Source organism: Cyprinodon variegatus, unplaced genomic scaffold (assembly GCF_000732505.1).
Source record: "Cyprinodon variegatus isolate N-32 unplaced genomic scaffold, C_variegatus-1.0 Scaffold175, whole genome shotgun sequence".
In the NCBI taxonomy this organism is placed as follows: domain Eukaryota; kingdom Metazoa; phylum Chordata; class Actinopteri; order Cyprinodontiformes; family Cyprinodontidae; genus Cyprinodon; species Cyprinodon variegatus.
This window is the reverse complement of record NW_015150628.1, coordinates 33,423-53,728: the sequence shown is the minus strand read 5'-3', so window position 1 is coordinate 53,728 and position 20,306 is coordinate 33,423. Positions and strand designations below refer to the sequence as shown.

Here is a 20,306-nt window from a genome sequence, read left to right as displayed (position 1 = left end):
AAATGTTTGTTTGCACAATTATTTTCTGGGTTTTAACTGTAACACAAAAAATGTATTCCAATGAACTGAGGGGAGGGGGCAGCAGAATGTCCAAGGTGTGGTTATTGCTATTGAATGTCAGGACTGTTCCGGACGCGTGAAAAGTTTTTGTCTAAAAGGGAAATGAAAAGCAAAGAAAGTCATGCATTAATCAGGTTAATCATTAATTATTCATTCTCCTAAGATGAGAACTGAGCCCCACTGTAAAGCTCCCCCCCCCCGTAAAGACCCTCTCCTTGTTTTGGTCGCTCAGTCTTGAAGGGAGAGGGGACCTTGAAACTGCACTGCCTCCTTGCTCCATAATTGGTTTTATAGAGCTGGCGAACAGCAAGGGTGCTTTTTTTTTTTAATGCACCAGGGACATTGATTGACATCCACTGCGGCCAATGAGAAGGCAGCTTTTAGAAACGTAGAGGGCTGCGCGGCGGTGAAGGAGGTGGGCGGGGCTTGTAAAAACAATGCTGTGTTTCATTGCTGAGGAGGACGCGTCAGGGGCTTTCTCTCCCCCCCAGTTTACCTTCGGACCAGCTTGTAATGGACTACTCCAGTTTTTCCAGCAGCCTGGATGAATTTTGAGAAAGGTTTGCTTTTTATTCACCTCTCTTCCCCTTTAATCGTCCACACCGATATAAGCGCTCGCGCTGTCTTTTTTTTTTTAAAGTTTGTTTTTAGTTTTTTCTGCTTTTTCTTCCTTTGGGAAAAAAACGTTTTAAAACCGTTGTTTTTTAATTAAAAAGGCGCGGAGGAAGGGTGGTGTTGTTATTGCGCTCGAAGTGTTTTCTCCCCCCGTCTCCTCCTTTGAAGACGGCACCTCCCTGGAAGTTTCCCTGCGTGTTTAATGGAAGCGTGAAAAGTTTGAAACGTGGCTGAAACGCAGAGCTCCTCCGCCCGCTGCCGCTGCCTTCGCCGCCGCCGCCGCCGCCGCAGTTCATCCACCCGGAGCTGGAAACGAGCTAACCCACCTTCACAGGCATTTCCAGTGACATTAAAAACAAAGTTTGTACCTTATGTGTTTCCTTAAAAACGTAAAAATAAAGATTACTCTCTTTTTTTATCTTTTATTTGATGTTTTTTTCGTCTCGGCGAGGCGCTCTTCTGATCCCGCCCGCCTGGATATCACGAGTCGCTGCTAAATATATATTATTTTTCGCAATTTTGCAACCTTTAAAGGTGAATTTAGTTACATTTTAAATTAAAACCTACCAAATAATTATTCGTTTGAACTTTTTAATGGTGATTAAAATGGTAACATTGCGGCACAGTGTTCGGAAAGCTTTATTTCAACATTTTAAAAGCAAAAAAATATAAATATTTATAAATGGAAATAATTTTGAATAAAATCAGATCCTACAAAAATTTCGCTATCATTTTACATCTTTAAATCTCCATCATCAGGGTCCGTTTATTGCTTCAGAGTGTAAATAAAGTAACATAAATGTTATATTTAGATTTCATTTCCAGTGATAAAAGCAAATCGTACTAAATCTACATGCCTCCACGAGCAACAAAACACCACCTAACCCCTGGCCTATTAAAGATGCATGCGTTTTTTTAACCTTATTTATTTTTAAACCGTTTGAAATGTATATTTGAAGCGCCCTTCAGTATTTATGGGGAGTTTTTTTAATTTATTTATTCATCTCTCTCTCTCTCCCGATACTTGTGCATTTCTTTAAAGCAGTCGGATCGATGTAAAAAAGCTTATTTGTTGGTGTAAATAAAAGGTTTTGCGTTTCTTTATCGGGATCCGATGTTTTTTTTCCCTCCGCGGTGAGCGCAGAGCAGCTGGCCGCTCCTGCAGAGCTCCAGCTCGGCATGCTCAGCTCGGCGGTGGGGGGGTGGAGCACCGTTTAAACCATCGAAACGTTAAAATTACACGTACATGTTGAAGTGCTTTTCTAATGTGTAATTAGAGCACAGTCGGGGCAGCTTGTTCGGTCATGCGTTGGGGTCCAGCTGTTATTGTGAATGTAGTTTTTGAAATGTTTTTCTAAACTGCGTCATCGCTGCTATGGGCCGCCTTTTCACAGGAAAAAGGAGAGAAATCCTGAATCTAAATCAGGGTTCTGCATCGAGTGATGTTTACCTTGTTGTGTTTTATAGGTCAGCAGAATGGCTGAAAAGGAGTCCGAATCGCCTGGGAAACTAAAGACACTATTATAGCCAGAATTGGCTCTATTACCTTTTTTTTTAATTTCCTCCCGGGGATTTATCCGAACGGACGCATTGTATTTTTATTTTTTTCTGTAACAACTTTCCCATCTGTGGATAATGGATGGCAGAGATTTCGGTCCGCCTCGATCCGTCCACGTCCCCCCGCCGCTGTTGGCGGGGCTCGCCATGGAGCCTCACCGGATCAGAGCGGTGGCCGCGGCCGGGAGGCTCCCTCCCTCGCCCGGCCATCCGCCCCCTCTGCACTCCGGCAAATTTCTGCCATCGGCCATTAACCTACATCCACATCACAGTAAGTGCTCCATTTAAAGCGAAATCTTAAAAAAAAAACAGTCATCAATATAAACAGTGAGTTAGGATGAAGGCTGATGAAACTGTGGCAAGTTTGGATGTAAACAGACCATGTGAAGGATCGTCAGCCGCTGCAGCGGAAAATTACTACAGTGAGCAGCTGTCCTTGCAGACACAGATAGGAGTGTTTTGGTTTGGCTGCGGGTGAGGTGGGCTTCTGATTGCCTGTGGATCATTAGGCTGTTATTGCTCAGAGAGAGAGGGATGTTGCGCATAGTGCTCTGCAGAGAGTGGGAATGGTGAAGTGGTGTTACCTTATAGAGAAGGATGATGGAGCACTGCTGACTGAAATGGCCTGAGTGTTTGTGTGAAGGGAGGAATGATTGTTCTTATGCTTTTTTTTCTTCTTTTTCCTTGTGCTGATTCAAAATCCCAGAGGAATCTTTGAAGAAAGAGTAGGGATACTGTGTTGTTGACTGTAAATCAAATCCTGTTGATGTTTCTCTGGTGATTTTCTTCTCTGACTTTCACTAACCAGAGCTGTCATTTCTATTCCTGATATCAGTGCTGGGTGCCGTTTGAAGGAAGAGAGCATAAAGGGACTGCATGTTTGCGCAGTTTTGTGAATGCATAATGAAAGTGAGGGTTACAGTAGAGTAAATATATGTTAGGCAGATTGAAGGGACAGCTTTTGGGAAAAGAAAAAAGAAAAGGAAAAAAAAGTCCTGAGTCATAAAGCTATTCCCAAACAGGAAGGAGACTTGGGTTTGGGTTTGAACTTTGGGTTTGGGTTTGCAAAACAGCCAAAATTGTAAGTCATAAGAGACTAACAAGAAATGCACCATTCAGCAGAGATCATAAGTGGCAGTTTATACACGTTTATGTTATTGTTGTCTGTTCTTTTCCCCTTAAGTTTAATATCAGAGTGAGCAAAGCTGAAAACTTTAACTGCTTTCATGCCATTAATGCATCAACCTGCAACATGTGCTTTAAATGCATTATCAGGGTTTAATAAAGCTCTTGTATCTCCTCCATATCTCTTCCCCTACTGCACTGCTGGTCAGCTGGCTGAAAAACCTCTACTATGCTTATTGCTCAGAGGACAGATTCAGCAGTTTGGAAATATTTCAAGGGGTAATATTTAATGCATCTACGTCAAAAAACCTACTACTTTTTCATCTTTTGGAAAGTAAAGAAAATAATGTGTATTTTTAAGTAACATTTAATAAGTTAAAATGTTTGAGGTCCAGCAGCAGTTATTGTTGCTTTTCTGTTTCTAGATCGGAGCAATTGATTTTTAAATTCTTTTCTGAATAAATCAGACCTCCGAATTGTAGCATTTTAGGTCACAGTGCTTCTGAAAATTCGAAAGAAACTTTGGTTTTCTAAATATTTAATGAACCCCAAACTACAGTCATTTGAAATCACAGTTAGGACATTAAGATCAGAGTGTGAGAACACCAGGTTTTGTTTTTATCAGATCTGATTTAGATCCACTGATCTAGATCTTAGTTACATTTTTTTCCAGAGTTGTGCATCCTTCGCTTGAACTGTTTTCTCCCGGAATACGATGACTGTGGAGCGAGAGTGAGGCTTCCACTAAAGTCAAGCAGAGCTCGGAGGGCACGGCTCTGATGAAGCATTAATTAGACGCCCTGACAAAGCCCACACACTCGACTCACACACAAACAACAAAAAGGTGTCAGAGATGAAATCATCTCACACTGAGGGGTGTTACGATGATTGATGGCCGCATTGTTGCAAAGAGGAGAACCAGAGTGGGGCGTTTTGCAGTTTCCACCAATGAATCTTTGCAGTCCTCCATGAAAATGTAATATTTGCCGTCAGAGGAACACACATGCCACGTCTATTTAGAAAAACAAAACGCTGTCCTGTAGAAGCCTGTTTCAGTTCGATGAATCCATGTTCGCCCTTTTTATTTTCTTCTCCCGTGGCTCTGAAACGAGCTGAAAACTGCTTGTGGTGTGTGTGCAGACATGCTTTTGCAGAACAAGCTTGAAGCGCAGCCAGTGGTGGTGGATGTGGGGGGGGTGTCTGCATGATGGAATGGACCCAAACCGGCGTTCCAGATCGGATTGCTAGTTTAAGCACTCCTTTTTACTGGTACATAGTTTTTTTTAATTCTGCCCACACAGTGACCTTCTCCCTCTATGTCTTTGGTCCACACATACTGCACGGGTCATTTAGTTTTATGGTGCTGCTCACTGTCAAATCCCCACACATTACATTGACTAAAAGAAAAAAACCAAAAAACGAATGAATTCTCTGTCCCACGTTTGTAATAACACTATGTAAGCTTATTACATAATAATTACCCAGTAACTGGAAATGTGCATAATGTGCCAGTTGAAATGCTGCTGCAGAGATCGACGTGCAATCAGACGAGTCTAGGGATTCCTTTTGCTGCTCTTGTTAACACACGTTATTGGAAGTGGGGCTAATTTGTTCCTTTTTGGATTATTATTATAATTTTTTTTTTAGAACAGATATCTTAATAAGGGATTTGACTGTTTACATCTTCTGTTTTGTCTGTCCGCCCCCCCCGGAGAGAAATTCCTGATTTCAACAAAAAAACCAACAATGTTTCCTCAGATTATTTCTTTTATCTTCACATCCCATTTGAATACAGTAGAGCTTTTGGTGTGAATTTCATGTTTTTCATTAATGAAAAATCCAAACTAGAACAAACAGAGGGGTTCATATTTTATTTTATACAGACTAGCAGACATCAGTTTTTTTTAAGATTTCAGACCTTGAATAATTGTGTAGTTTATGCTCGTCAGATATGTATGTGTCCAACTCTGCCTTTTCTGTAACAAACTATATATGCATGTAACAATAAATATAGGGCTGGAACAATTAATCAGATTAATCATGATTAATTAATCATAAAAAATTCATTTAGTAATCTATTAATCACTAGCTGGAGTATAGAGACTGTAAAACATGCCTTTAACTGACAAAGCGACCCATTTAGAGCAGTAATTATACTAAAATTGTGAAAAAAATGTAAATATTTTGCATTTAAGATTTAAAAAATGTTTTTTGTCTGTCACTATGCTCTATCCAGAACTCCTCAATTGAAAAAGTTTTATGTTCCTCTGGTTTAATTTTGTAAAAAGTCTTCTATTAGGAACCTTTGGCTATCTGATTATAAATCGATTAATTGAATAAATAATTGACAAATTCATCCATTTGCAAAACAATCGTTAGTTGCAGCCCTAAAAATTATAAATCCGGCATATTTTATTATAGACTAAAGAGAATACGACCTGGCTTTAACTCATCCAGCCTTCCTGTTATCTGTTGAGAGTCTTGCTCTCTTTTGCTCTATGATCTACTTTAATTTTCCATTTAACACATTTCTGTATTCCTACTCCACTCTGGGAATAGACTGTTTATGGACATAGAAGGACTCCTCCTTCCACTGGAGCTCTGCCGGTGTTTCTGTCACCAGATTGAGGCCATCTGTCGTCTTCCTCTAGTTCCCATCGCCGTAGAGGCTGAGAGCCGCAGCGGTAAGACGTGCCGCAACGTAAATGCAGACATGAGACCTGGCCGGGGACGGTTTTATTTCTGTGTTGCAGCCGTGCCTCTCTTGATGCACGCCATGCATCAGGAATCTGAAAGCATCCTGTGGGGGTGGTTAGTTTAAATATTTATGATAATTAGAGCTGCTGTTTTTCTAATGTAGATAATTTCTCTCAACTGTATCTGTTTCGTATTTCTGTTTTAAGCTGCAGTAGAATCACTTCTTTCTCAAAGATCAGGACATGACTGGGAATGAAATAAGAAATGGACAGATGCAAGTGAATTTTTTTTTACATTAAGGCTGATTTGTATTAACATTGGCCTGATTCTTGGAGTGAAATTTGAGTAAAATCACACAGTGATGGCAAATGTTACAAAATAGAAACTTTTCTTTTCAAATCAAACAGAACATCAACAATGAATAGTAAATGGAGGGAGTGTCTGCATGCGCTTTCTGATCTCAAGGCATTGCTCCTGAATGCTCCAGTGAATCGGGCAACGCGTGCACGTATCGGCTGTCCGATGTATCGCCTTTCTCTAAATAAGACGCATGTAGCAGCTGCTGGAGACCTACGTGGAAGAGGAGCTGTCTCTAAGGATGAAGGCAGTGTTTTGGTCTCTTTAGGCTCGCTGTTTGTGCGTCTGAGAGCGACTGTGTGCAGATGAAAGCGACCAGGCCTTGTGTTTGTGGGGACATGTGATTCTGCTTACCGCGGTCATGGCCGGGGGTTTCCCCCTGGGACTCCAGAAAGAAAAGAAGGTGATTTATCTGTGCCGCAAAGTATTCATACAGCTAGATAAATGCGGTAACCCTTCTCCTGGTCTCTCAGCCTGTTTCACACACAAACACAAAGGGCACATGCATGCTGTAATTCATGGCGGTTGCAGCACAGACCAGGGAAATCTGAACTAGTTTGTCTTTCACTGTGCTCCTATTTCACCTTCCTGTTTGAATTAATGTGACAACTCTCCGCTTATATGCATTCAAAGCGCAGTCCTGCGTGTGTTGGAAGATGCAGGTCGGACCCTTCCTTGCCCAGATTAATTGAATCCTTCAGTGATAATAATAAAAAAAGCCTCCTTAAGAGAATGCACAAGGCAGCATTGCCCTTCTAATATAAACCCGTCACACACAGACATACTATACTCCTCACAAACACACACACAGATCCAGGAGGCCAACACACACCTGTCAGACATGAGTGATTGGATGCTGTGTGTGTATAAGCGGGAGAACAAGCAAGCCGTGGCATGCCGAAATACCCAAAGCATTAGCTAAGTCGTTCGCTGGGCCGGACCCCTCCCTTCAACGCAAACAACAACCTCAAACACACAAAGGTCACACACTACACCGTCTGTCTGTTTGGCTACATGACTCCGTTTCATAAGTAAATGAGTGGTGGCTATACGGAAAACACAGGTTCGCTCCCAAGCTGATGAAATGAATCCACCTATCTCAGACCAAACAAGAACTGGGAGGGAAGTTTGATCACATTTCAACACTCTGTCTGGATCAGTCTCTTAATTATTTCAGCATCGTGGCATTCCGGCAGTCGGGGCTAGAAGCAGGACGGTTACCCATGTTAAGGTCTGATATTAGGAGCTGCTGTGACTAAAATTACAGAAACGGCAATCTTTGTGTTTTTCTTACGGTAATAGATGATTACCTGAAGTGTAAGATAAATTAGATGGCTGCTAATATTTCCTAAATGTTTCACAACTAACCAGGACTGAAAGCTTTGATTAAAAATGGATGTTGCTATAAATGATTGAGTGTTTTTCTTATCAGTTGCTTGTTCTGCTCTCTCTCGCTCTCTCACAGCTGCCTGCATGAGAGTCAAACTAGATTGCTAAGAAATTCTTTCTTACATTTCTGGATCGTCAGATTTTTTTTTTATTCTGAACAGGGCGCTGTCCTACCTCCACTTGGTGTAGTTGCTGCATACTGCTGATCAGCTGGCTTATAGACTGCTCATTTCCCCTCACTTGTTTCCCTAAACTTGCTTATATTGATGTTTGATCCTCATCTATTGATTTTTTTCAATCTACACACAGAGGTAGGCAAGAATGACCTTATAAATTCACCAAAAGATTTAGAGATCATTACTAGGACGATAAGGGGCCATAAAATGCTCTAAAAATACATCACTTTGATTAAACATTACACATGTTCTTTTAAGAGCCCAGTAGTTGCTTTAGTACAACATTTCTGTGTTTACTGAGGCTCTGGTAGAGCATCAGGAGGTAGAAACAATAGTTTAATCAAACAGGCGTAACTCTACCAGCCTTACCGCCAGGCTTTAGGGTTTGCAAACACCATCAGTTTTATCTCTGCCACAATAAATCCTTCAGATAACGATAAAACAATAACGACCAATCCCTACTATAAAATAAGATGATGTAATAAATGTTTTCAAACTACAGTACTGTTATCAGCAAACAATACGTATACTGGGAGGCAAATCAACGTCATAGCGTCTGATATTAGGAGTTGCTGTGACTAAAATGACAGAAACGGCAATCTCCCTTTGTATTTCTTAGATAAAAGGTGATTATCTGAAGTGTGAGATAATCTAAATGTTTCATGACTAACCAGGGCTTAAAAAAACTGATACAAAAGGTAAGGTGCTGTAAATCATTCAGTGAACGCTGCATGTTCTGCTCTCTCTCGCTCTCTCGCAGCCTCGGTGAGCTGCATGTTGGAGAACCTGGTTTACCTCAAATGGCTTCTTACTTCTCTGTGGTTCCTCTGATTTCATTCCTTAACTATTCACCAGCACTAAACTGTAGCCATCAGTGGTTCATCTCCGTAGCAGCGCGTAAATCCAAGGGGGTGTTGCTTATGATGCGTTCACAGAATCAAAAATTTCCAATTTTTGAATCCAATCTGTGGGAAGATTAGAACCCTAATCTGATAAATCAAATAGATTTTTCTATTTTTTGTACAGCTCTGTAAAATAAATTGGATCAGGTTACGTGTTTGAAATGACGTTTTCATTTTAATCCAAAGGGGTAAAGCCATGTTTTTTGTTTTTGTTCACAAAGGATCTTTCCTNTTCATTCCTTAACTATTCACCAGCACTAAACTGTAGCCATCAGTGGTTCATCTCCGTAGCAGCGCGTAAATCCAAGGGGGTGTTGCTTATGATGCGTTCACAGAATCAAAAATTTCCAATTTTTGAATCCAATCTGTGGGAAGATTAGAACCCTAATCTGATAAATCAAATAGATTTTTCTATTTTTTGTACAGCTCTGTAAAATAAATTGGATCAGGTTACGTGTTTGAAATGACGTTTTCATTTTAATCCAAAGGGGTAAAGCCATGTTTTTTGTTTTTGTTCACAAAGGATCTTTCCTTTACATAACCAGCAGAGATTGAACGTCTTTATATTTATGAACGTGAGCGTTGCTCTGAGTCGCCACCCAGCTGTGCTTGTCATTCATGGCGACGTTTCGCCGTTTGGAGAGCGAACACCTGTCAGGGGCGCATGGCGTTTGCCAGAATGGCTGCTGCTGCCTTCTAGGAGGTTTGAGGGCCTGAGCCTTGTAGAGTTGAGCTCTGCGGCTGTTCCAGCCTCTACGGTTGGAGACAGTTTTGGTGGCGCTACATCACGGTTGCTCTTGTGGGACTTTCTGCGCCAGCGATAATGGTATTAGTAACACCAATGCTTTTGCCACTAATAGCAGGCCCAGACTTCTTGTGATTGATTAAGAGGAGAGCTTCAAACAGTGCAGATTCTTTGGACCTTTTCTTCCCGTACATTAGATTTGTTAAAATATAAACAATTAATTAGAAGCTTTTGCTTTTTATCCTTTTATATCACTTTAACTGCTCATCTTGGCATGTTGAGCCAAATACAGCTTTATGATTTTGTGAAATTAAAATAAGAATTTGGAGAAAAAAAAAACTTCCATCCAAATTCTCATCCATGCATTCATGCATAGGGTTTTTCTTTTTTACAGTATATTTCCGTTTTGTTTGCATAAATCGGGATCCAATTTACACTTCCTGGGAATGCTATATTTAACACAAAATAACACTAGGAAAAATTCAAATGAATGCCTGGTCTGTTAACACAATAATGTTTATCTTTTGAACATATGAAACTGTGAAATGAGTCATGGAGGGAGGAGGGAGGGGGATGTTAGGAAATGTGTTTTCCAAACATCAGAAAGTCCAACCCTCCAGATATTCACGCCTCTTTTCTTTTTCCTGCTCCCAGTTTTCATTTCATCTCATGTCTTTTGAAAGCTTGTAAATTTTTACCTCTTTCATCCAAAAGGACACATTCTTTTTGTCCCCCAGATGTAGTCATGTAACGAAGCAGAAGCATTATGTCACACATATTCTGTTGAGTCACATCTTGGCAGGCATTTCTTTCGCTGTTCAGCTTCCTGTTTTCTTCTTCCCGTCTTCTTTTAATGCAACTGATAAAAGTTACTACATGGATCATTTCATCTGTGTTTTCTCATCCTATCAGCTTAGAAACACAGCTGGCAAAGGGGGGCTTTTTTCCCCCTGCATATGTATGGATGTCTACTGGGTGAAGTCGTCCAGCTCCACCTGCTGCCTTCGCTCTCGCCGCCTGCAGCAAACCAATCCACTCCTTTGAGCTGCCCCGGCTTGTCTGTTTAACTAGTTTGCAGCCTGTTAGAATGATGGAACAAGGAGCGTCTAGATAACCGTCTGCTCACCCTGTAGTTTGGCTTCGGATAAAAGTTGCTCCGTTTACTGTTAGCTAACCGATGAGCCGCCACATGCAGAATTTATTATTACGTTTGCTGCAACACCTGCTGCATTACAACCAGCTTTGAAATGCTCTCTAGTTGCTTTCATCTTGGTCTTTAAATGCTGTTCTTGATGTGGTCTCAGGTTAGACCAGATGCCCCCTCCCCCGTCTGGAAGGTGGAGTATCTCAGTCACTGACAGCGAATACCAGGGGTGGGCATTAAGGGCAGCAAGCAAACCTATTCCTGACATGCAGAAGGTCAGCCTCCTACCAAACTTTACATTCAGGAAGGTCCCTTTAACGCAGCACACACTGATATCCTAATGGGTGTTAAGACTGATTTTATGCAGCTCCATTTTCTACCTTTTAGTCAACTTTGCTCTTATAATAGAGACGACGGATGGAACACATAACACTTCACATACTCCTGACAGCAGACTTCCTTAGTGAAACATGGTGGAGGAAGCATTATGCTGTGGAGCTGGTTGGAGTTTATTAGTAAGATTAAGTAAATTCTGATTTAAAAATGAGGTAATAGATTCAGCTTCCATCAGAACCTTTGAACCCACAGGCTGCGCTCCATTAAAACGATGTGAATCATTGGTTAGAACTTTTCCACATAACGGCAACGGTGAATTCCTGCAACAATCTCTTGACCAGCACGCTTTGAAGGTCATCAAAGAGATGAAACCCTGGAGGGAAACATCTGCATACATGTGGTAACTGCAAATAAAAGAGAAAATTAAGGTTAAATTGCAATATTGGTTGAAAAGGGTAGAATTTAAGATTGTTCGGGCCAAAAAAGGGCCAATATTTCAGTCTGCAGACGTGTGAAGATGGTAGAGGGCATAAATCGATCAATGCGTCGTCTGGATCATTTTAATGGCCTCAGCTGCATACGTCACCTGCATTGCCTCTTACTCCATTTGTTAATCTTTTTTTTTTTTCTTATTATTATTCAATTTATTTCAACCTGTTAAACTCTTCCTTTTTATTAACTAATTTTTATCATGTAAACGGGGGAAGAAGAGGAGACATCGGCTTAAAGAATCAGCTCCAGAAACCGGTTGAGCTAATGTCAAAGTAATGGCCATCAGTCTGTGAGGGTCAATCTTAAGTTTTGTTTAACAAAAATCAATATAATTGTTCTTTTTTCCCCTTTTGATTCACTTTCTTTTGCAATAACTAAAAGAGAGGCACAATACTGTCGTCAAGCTAGACTTGAAACTAACTGTTGGACATTTGCCGTTCCATCAGTGTAATCCGGGAACATAAAGTCTCTGTTTTTGCAACAAACAAACGATTATATGCCTCCAAGTGCCTGCGGGTCACATTCACCCAACTGCTGCATGATTCTGCAACATGCTGAAGTAAAAAGTCGGAGGTATAGACTGATAGCCAAGCTGCTATTTGGCATGACTCCACTGGACAGGAAAGAGAAAACTACATGGATGCATAAATCCAGCTTTCTGTGTGTGGCAGCAAACCAGATTTAATACAAAAAAGGTCTGGAATTAGAAGGTTAGCATCCTTCTCTCATGAAATGGAACAATTTGAGAAGTTGAGTGCCTCTGCCATTTGGAAAAAACAAATGTATCATATAGTGCACATGCAGTGAATCATCCAGCCCTATCAGAGACGTGTGTCAAAAGACTTGCAGCTGTAACCACCACTAAAGGTCGTTCTACAAAGTTCTCCCCCTCAGGCTAAACGCTAATGCACGCTCTGTTTTTCTGATCAGCATTTGCAAATACTTCAACATGAATAAGATTAGTAGGTCAATCAAATTGAGGTTTGTGGTTGTAGCGTGGTTATATGAATAAAAGGTCAGTGGTATATATATTTTTAAGGTTCTCTCTCTCTATATATATGAGGGCTACAAATCACCCGACTTCTAGCCTTGGAAAGAAAAACAGATTTCTGGCCAAATCTCAAAAAGAAGGAACATTGGACCAGTTTCCATCTCAGTGTGAGTGAATATAAGCCCCGTGTGTGTTTCAGGTCCTGTTCTCCGTCTCTGCAGTCAGGATTAATGGCTATCAGTTGTAGCGTCCTGGTTAGTTGATCCAGAGATGGATAGAACAGCAGAGTTTTACGTTTATTTGCTGGGAATAAAACCAGGAGATCAATAGAGATTCCCCCCCAGCTAACCCCGCTCCGAGTCCCACTGATGGATAACAGATGGGTTCACAGAGTGTGTGTAGGTGTTTGTGGTGTGTGTGTGTGTGTGTGTGTAGAGATTTTCTCTCTCTCATTTCGTTTGTTTTTGGATGTTCCCCAATGTTGTCTTTTTATTTTTTTATTTTTTTCGTTGGGTTTCAATGCTTCTTATATTGATTTAGGTACCAGGATCTCTGTTCTGATTTTCTGGGTTTTTCTCCATCATGTGGGCGTCCGAAACGCTTCAGATCTGCGGCTTCCCATCGCGTCTCTGTTGCTGACATTTTCTTCTTCTGACGAGGATCTGAAAATGGACTCTGAGAGAGCGCTGTGGAGTCAGAGAGCACGCCTCTCTTGGCAACACGCCTATCCTGGTGTGGTAAACTAGCTGTCGTTTGAACTGGGAGCCAAATGAAGCTTGTGTTTATGGGTGTGTGGTGAGGAGTGGGAGGGGAAGAAAGGAAAGAGAGAGGAGGAGGAATGAAGAGTCATTCCAAAACATTTCCCTCTCAGCTTACATTTGGATGTTGTTACTGGAACAAGGAGAGCAAATGTTTGCCTCGTTCCAGCTCTTCCCTTCTTTCCCCTCCTCTAAACTGATCAGGAAGGGAAAGAAGGGGGGGTTTGTTGTGTGTTTGCATGCTGTGCACACAAGGAATAAAGAGCCTGTAGGTAGCTGGGATTGATCCGTGCTCCGGTGAGGCATCTGTGCCTCTGATGCGTTTGTTGAAGAGCCTTCTGTGTTTGGCCTGAAGAGCAGAAAGCTGCTGACATAAAAACAGCCGTGAAACAACTTCAACATGTGGAGGCTGGAAATGACTACTGTTTGGGTTTGTTGGAGGGTTGTTACTATGTTTGCTTCCCTAAACATACCAGGTAACTATTAGAAAGTGAGAATAATTAGTTAACAATAACATCAGTTTTGCACCCTACCTAATGTGGGAGGAGACGCACACTTGGTCACATTGAAACCAAACACTAATGGATGTTATTGGGAATTTATGGAAAGGTTAAAAGAAAATCTATATATAAACTTTTTTTTTTTATCTTTTATTTTTTTTTTTATATGTTTTTATATAAATGTATATATAGAGATTTTTTAAAAAACTTTATTTTTCTTTTCATGTATTTAAGTTTGATAGTTTTTTTTTTTATCCATCTTCTCCATTGTTACCTTTATTATGAAACAGGGGAGACTGAATGGTGTTAATTAAATCCAACGGTCAAGTATTGCATTAAAAAAATGCTGAAACAACTAAAACACATCACTTCAACAGGTGAAAATAGCTGTTTTGATGCGCTCTGAAATAATAAACTCCAGAAAGAAACGACAAGGATCCAGCAGAAGATGACTCTTAATGAGAGGAAATCCTCTTCGCTGTCTGGGCACTCAGTCAGAAATCCTTAACTATGTTTGCCAATCAGCAGCCAGTTTCACGCACCTGCTCCATAGACCTAAGAGATTTGCCTCACTGAAGGTGACGTATTTTAGTGTTCTATCCAATCGGGGTTCTACTTTCTCACTGTTACCTCAACGGACAGAGGCTCAAACCTTAACAAGGATTTCTAATAGAGACTGACATGCAGCGTCCTGCTGCTCCAGAGCGGAGGGGAGATTGCTTCAAAGAGTAGAATACATTGATTAATGTGCAACATACTCACGAAATCATGATAATGTTAGCAAATATTTAATGCACTTTTATAAGGTTTGACAATGGATATTTTACCAATGATTTTACAAAACTTAGATAGGAGGTTTAGCCTTTCTAGTATTCAATGAGAAAATCTCCATGAAACAGATGCTAAGATTGCTCTATATTATGCAGCCCCATTTAAACCTTTTAAGACATGGCTGCCCATCTAAGCTAACAGGATGGGCAGAGAAAGAATTGATCACAGGCAGCCATGGGGGGACAGTTATTCGTCATGTCCTCCACAGATAGCGGCTATTAGGTAGAGATGGAATAACTCTGAAGTTTACCCAAAGCCATTAAAGGGACACAGCAAACATGCAAAAAGAGGAGCTCCTGTCAGATGAGACCAAATGTAAGCAATACACATCAGTCAGGAAATAATCTGGCAGTAATCCATGGTGGTGGGAGCATCATACTGTGGGGAAGCTTTTATTCGATAAACTTAAGGAAGCCATAAAAAAAAATAGTTTTTTGTCAAAAACTATATGATTGCACTTCTAAGTTAATTTAGCAGGGTTCTGGAAACATTTGGAAAAGTTTGCAATTTTTACTTTGATTAAATTCCAGGTTTGGATAATTGCGTGGGCGAAATACCAACATGAAACCAATCGACAAGTGTTTCCAGTCTGTATTTATTATGATTTAGTTTAGAAAATGTAATTCTCAGAGAATAATAATTTTAACTTATCTTCCGTCTTTAAATCATCACATCTGAACTCCAAGATAAACACTCATTAAAGGGGTCTTTCACCTTCATATCATCTAGGCCCTATCAGACATTTAGACTGGACCTATTGGTAGATTTCAATCTGGGTCTGTTTAGTCATGGGGTGTGAATACTTTTGTTAACAAACTCCGAGTTCTCATAGTAAGTTATGATCTATTGCCGCTGGCATGTTGACAAAGCTCTGTTACATAATAGTGTTGTCCATTGTGAAGCAGGCTGAGGGATGCACACCTATTCATGCTGGCATTCAGAATGTGAATGTCTTGTAATTACCTCTTTGTTGGCCTCCTTAATGTTTCCTGCAGAACTTGCTCTTCCAGCTTCAGTTCTGAATCACCTCAAACAAAATCAGTTTCTATGAGAACAATAGTATGATAATCTGCCTCTGGCTCTGGCTCCTATTTTTTTTACTTAAATCTAACAGGATTGTGGGTCACATATGAACCGTCTCAGTCACTCTGGATGGAATATGTCGTGAAATCGAACTAATCATCAGCTAGGTGAAGGCGACGCATTTTGCACATGCAGGATCATTTACAAACCGCTGCAGCCGCAAACACAACACATGCGCCCATGCACACATGCATGCAGGGGGACTTTAATAAATCTCTAACTAAAGGTTCCACCTACACAGTATGTTCAGAGCATAAAGCCAAAGTGCATCACTGCTGTGTGTGTGTACATCTCTGATTAATTGGAAAGCTGCATTTGGTATTGATTTGGAATGTTAGGTGTGTGACATAGAGAGTGCGGAGGCGCTGACGGACTGGAGCTTTAATGTACTGATTTAGATGCAGGGGGGAACTCGGCAGGCACAGCGCGTTTCAGAGATTCCCAGCGGAGTAATACAGAAACACACACACATGCATGCGTTCGGTCCCCACCCCCTCTTCCCCTACACACATGGTTAGGTTTATCGGGGTAATGGCTGTGCAGTAATGGGCCTGGACGAGGAGGATGGTGTTGGTGGGGGTTGGCCAAACCATGAAACTCCTTGGAGGTTGTGATTACGGATAGCAAACATGGAAAAAGCAGAGTGGAATAAAAGCAATCGATAAGTGCATCATGTTCAGATATGGGATTTGTTTTACGAGGGCTGGATGGAGGAACCGGGTTTGATGGTTTGATGTCGGTGGGCTTTGATCGGGGAGGTTTCCGATTCCTCCTCTGTGCTTGAGTTACATTAAAGTCTGCAAAACAAATCAGATTGGTGTTTCTGCTGCGTGTGCAACAAGTAAAATCTGGCAGCTCCTCACTGAATTTTGGATGCGGTTCCTCTAAAGTAGAAGATATAAAATGTTTTATCGTCGCTTAAACGATGAGCTAATGCAAACAAGTGATTAATTAAGAAGTAGAAGAGAAGGGGTCCATGTTTGTTTTAAATTTCTGAAGCAATCAGAAATTTGTGGATTGGGGGTGTATTCTGCTGCCCTGAGTTCAAACTAATTGTCTTCTGGGATTTATGTATGTCCTCGTTTTGTGCATTTTTATTTTCAATCTTCAGAAGAAAAACACAAGCTCAGTCAGTCTGGCTTTAAATATCAGTCCCAGTGTGACAGATTCTTATCTATGTTTAGGTCAGGACTTTGACTAGGCCACCCTAACACATTGAATCGGAACCCTAATTTTCTAGCTCTGGCAGCCTTTTCAGCACTGTTCTCAACTCTAACCCTAACACATCATATGTTCCCTGGTAAAGATACTATTCCAGTCACTATGATGGTAGTAGATGAGCAGAGTTTTGCGTTTTTCTAAAACAATTTTGCTTGTTCACCAGAATGTTTAGTTCGGTCTCATCCTATCAGAGGACCCTTCTCCAGATGTTTCCAGAATCAGTTACAGGATTTATGTTGCCGTTTATTGAGATGAAAGGACATGCAGTTAGACCTGTTTTTATTTTAAAAACATAAAAAGACAAGTACAATTTGTCTAGATATTTGTCCTAGTCTGGGTTTTTATCCAACAAGTGAAATCTCAGTTCAATATATTAAGTTTGCAGGTCTAATATATGACAGCGTTTCCAAGACAGTGATGGTTGTGATGGCCTGTGAATGTGTGCCAGCTTTATCTAATACCCTGGTTTTGTTAAGTAACCTGTTTTGATGACTGTGGGTTTTCACCCTGCGGTTTGCTGAACCGCTCCTGTCTCCTTGGGCCGTCTGCCTGTGGACGGTGGCTGAGTGCTGATGTGATTACAGCACATTGAGAAACATCAGCGTATATATTGACTGAGCTCCCCACATCCAGTCAGAAAAGCAGAGGCTTCTACTGTATGAAAATATAATATATATATATATATATATATATATATATATATATATATATATATATATATATATATATATATATATATATATATATATATATATATATATATATATATATATATATGTATATATATATATATGTATGTATATGTGTATATATATATGTATATGTGTATATATATATATATATGTATATATATATATATGTATGTATATGTGTATATATATATGTATATGTGTATATATATATATATATGTATATATATATGTATATGTATGTCATTTTATTTCCAGATGACTGAGAATCTCTGTTCTTCTTCCAGGCGATGCCTTCCCGCCAGGCTCGAGTCCGTTCCTGTCAGGTTATCCAGGCCCCTCCTCGTTGACCTCTGACCCCACCTACAGGTCGAGCAATCCCAGCAGCCTGCAGATGGCTCAGCTCTGGGCATCACATGCTCATGAAGGTAAACAACATTTGCCTCTCTGGCTGTCAGTCTCAGGAACATAATTCAAAGTGTCGTTACACTTTCAGGACGTTTTCCCCTTCGCGCGCCGGATCTCAATCCCCAGAAGGCCCGTTCTTCTTCTGTTTCTGCTCTCACCAGCAGGGTCCTGTCCCATTTCTATGTTACGCCTGGCGGCTCTACCCTCAGCTCTGGCCTAAATGTGTCTTACTTCCTACGTCCTCAACCAGTCCTCTGCCTTCGCCCGTCCCCTCATACTGTAATCTATCTTTTCTCTCTCTCCATTCAGTGTGTCTCAGTCCCCCTCTGTAGCTCTCCCGTCCCACTTTTCCTTGACATCTTTTTCCGTACTCTTTTCGTGCCTTTGTTTGGGACTGGTCGGCAAGCGATTAAATCTCTCCTCTCTTTTCGTTCCCTTGTGTTTTTTTTTCTTTTTGTGACTGCTTATCGCGTCACATCAGGGTGGAAGGTCAGATAGTAGGAAAGGCATCTAACTCTGTGTGCTGACAAAGTAAAGAGAGAAGGACAAACGGATTCCAGTTAAGATTTCCTTTAAAGCAGATTGCATTATCTTAGACCTCTTCTTAGATGATGTGGTCTGTTTTTTTTTTTGTTTTTTTTTTCCCCCAGACTTTCTTGGGCTACTTTCTCTAAACCAAGGACCTGTCAAGGGTACAGCACAGGCATGTGATCACATCTGTGTTTTTAACTCGCTCGCTGACCTTTAGCTTCCTGCAGAACAGCAACAACTCTGACCTCCATAAAGCAATTAATTTTTTATGGTTTTTCTCCTGCGCTGCTTCACCTTTTTACAATGAAAACAAGCAATCACAGATTAAGGTTTGAGATAAATGCATGAATTGGTTCCATGCCAGCATATTTGATGCCTTCAGATACCTTTAGGATCGTAATATGAATAAAAAAAAAAAGAAATGCAATTTTTTTTTTTTTTTTTTTAATCAGGTATGTAAACATCTTATTTATTTAGGTGGAGGCTTGGTAGTTTTACTGTGTTGTTTAGATTATATTTTGGGATATTGCTTCATTGCCAAAACCAGCTTTCATTCTCTTGTGTACAAATGCACGCCACACTTTTCAGACTTCTCTTTATTCCTTCCTCTTTTTTTCAGGCTGTTCGTCACATAAAATCCCAGTGAAATTCACCCTTGTTTTGTTGTTGTAATGTGTCAAAATGTGGAAAAGTTCCAGTAGTGTCAAAGTTTGAGTGAAGCGGCAGTAACTGAAGCGGAGGAAATATCAGATGAATGACTGGTCTTGATCTGAGTTTAGCTCTCACTGATGCTTTAGTATCTTAAGCTAGAGGAACTAAATTCTGCCCACAGGCTGCAAAAGCCACGTAACTCACTTGCTTTGATATGAAAGAAATCCATCACAGGCTGAGAGAGCTACCTAAGAGCTGGTGGCTGACTGTATGAGCAGTTAATGTTTTTTATAAGCTGCCGACATTTCCAGCCTGGGATGCTCAGGAGCTGTGAGACTTAGCTGCTGGAGTTCGTGTTCAGCTGTTATCTGCGGTTAAAGGAAGCTTTACGAGACACCCCTCCTGCATGCCTTTAAGTTCTTTCTCAGTCCCCTCTTCTCCATCCAAAAACAATCCTGTTCTACTTTGAGTTTTCCATGTAAGCAGACAGATTTGTTTAGTTTTATTTCCAGCACTTTGTGTCAGAGTATTAACAGTATTTGAATGGAGAACACCACACCCTTATATCTGGTTTTCTTCAACCGTGTGTTAAGTAAACAAAAGCGCTTGCTGTTATTTTGCAGATCCAAATTTAACATTAAACTTTGATCTTTTATTAGTTCCTTCCTTTGGTATTGTTAGTCTTTGTTTAGTTTTTTAAAAGGTACTGCAGGGGAGGGTTTAAAAGTTTCCAAGCCTGAGATCTATATTAAGATCTGGTCTCTGAGAGCAGCAGCTGCAGATGGGCAACCTAGAACCACATGCAGTGGACTATAGAATCAGCTGGTAATGTTTTTACCGAAACAAGGTCACATTTCTCACAGTTTGGAGCATCTTTAATTGAAAAGATGAGACTTCTTTTCTTATATTTGTTATATTTATATTTGCTTTACAGAGAGGATTAATGAGCTTTTAAAAATGAAAAAAATATTTCTTTATTTCTCTCTGCAAACTTAATTTTCTTATCATGATTGTAAATAAATAGTACCGTATTTTCACGACTATAAGG

General features: G+C 40.5%; 1 protein-coding gene across 2 annotated transcripts in view; it reads left to right on the top strand.

Moving 5' to 3' along the window:
* The first annotated feature begins 497 nt into the window (after nt 1–497).
* The window catches only part of tnrc18 (trinucleotide repeat containing 18), a 52,003-nt gene continuing 32,194 nt past the window's right edge, over nt 498–20,306 (top strand). For both annotated transcript variants that reach the window (XM_015378604.1, XM_015378603.1), the window contains exons 1-3: nt 498–620; nt 2,143–2,503; nt 17,956–18,096. In XM_015378604.1, coding sequence (XP_015234090.1) covers nt 2,311–2,503; nt 17,956–18,096 — 334 coding nt within the window. In that variant the 5' untranslated portion in view covers nt 498–620; nt 2,143–2,310. The remainder of the gene's footprint in view (nt 621–2,142; nt 2,504–17,955; nt 18,097–20,306) is intronic.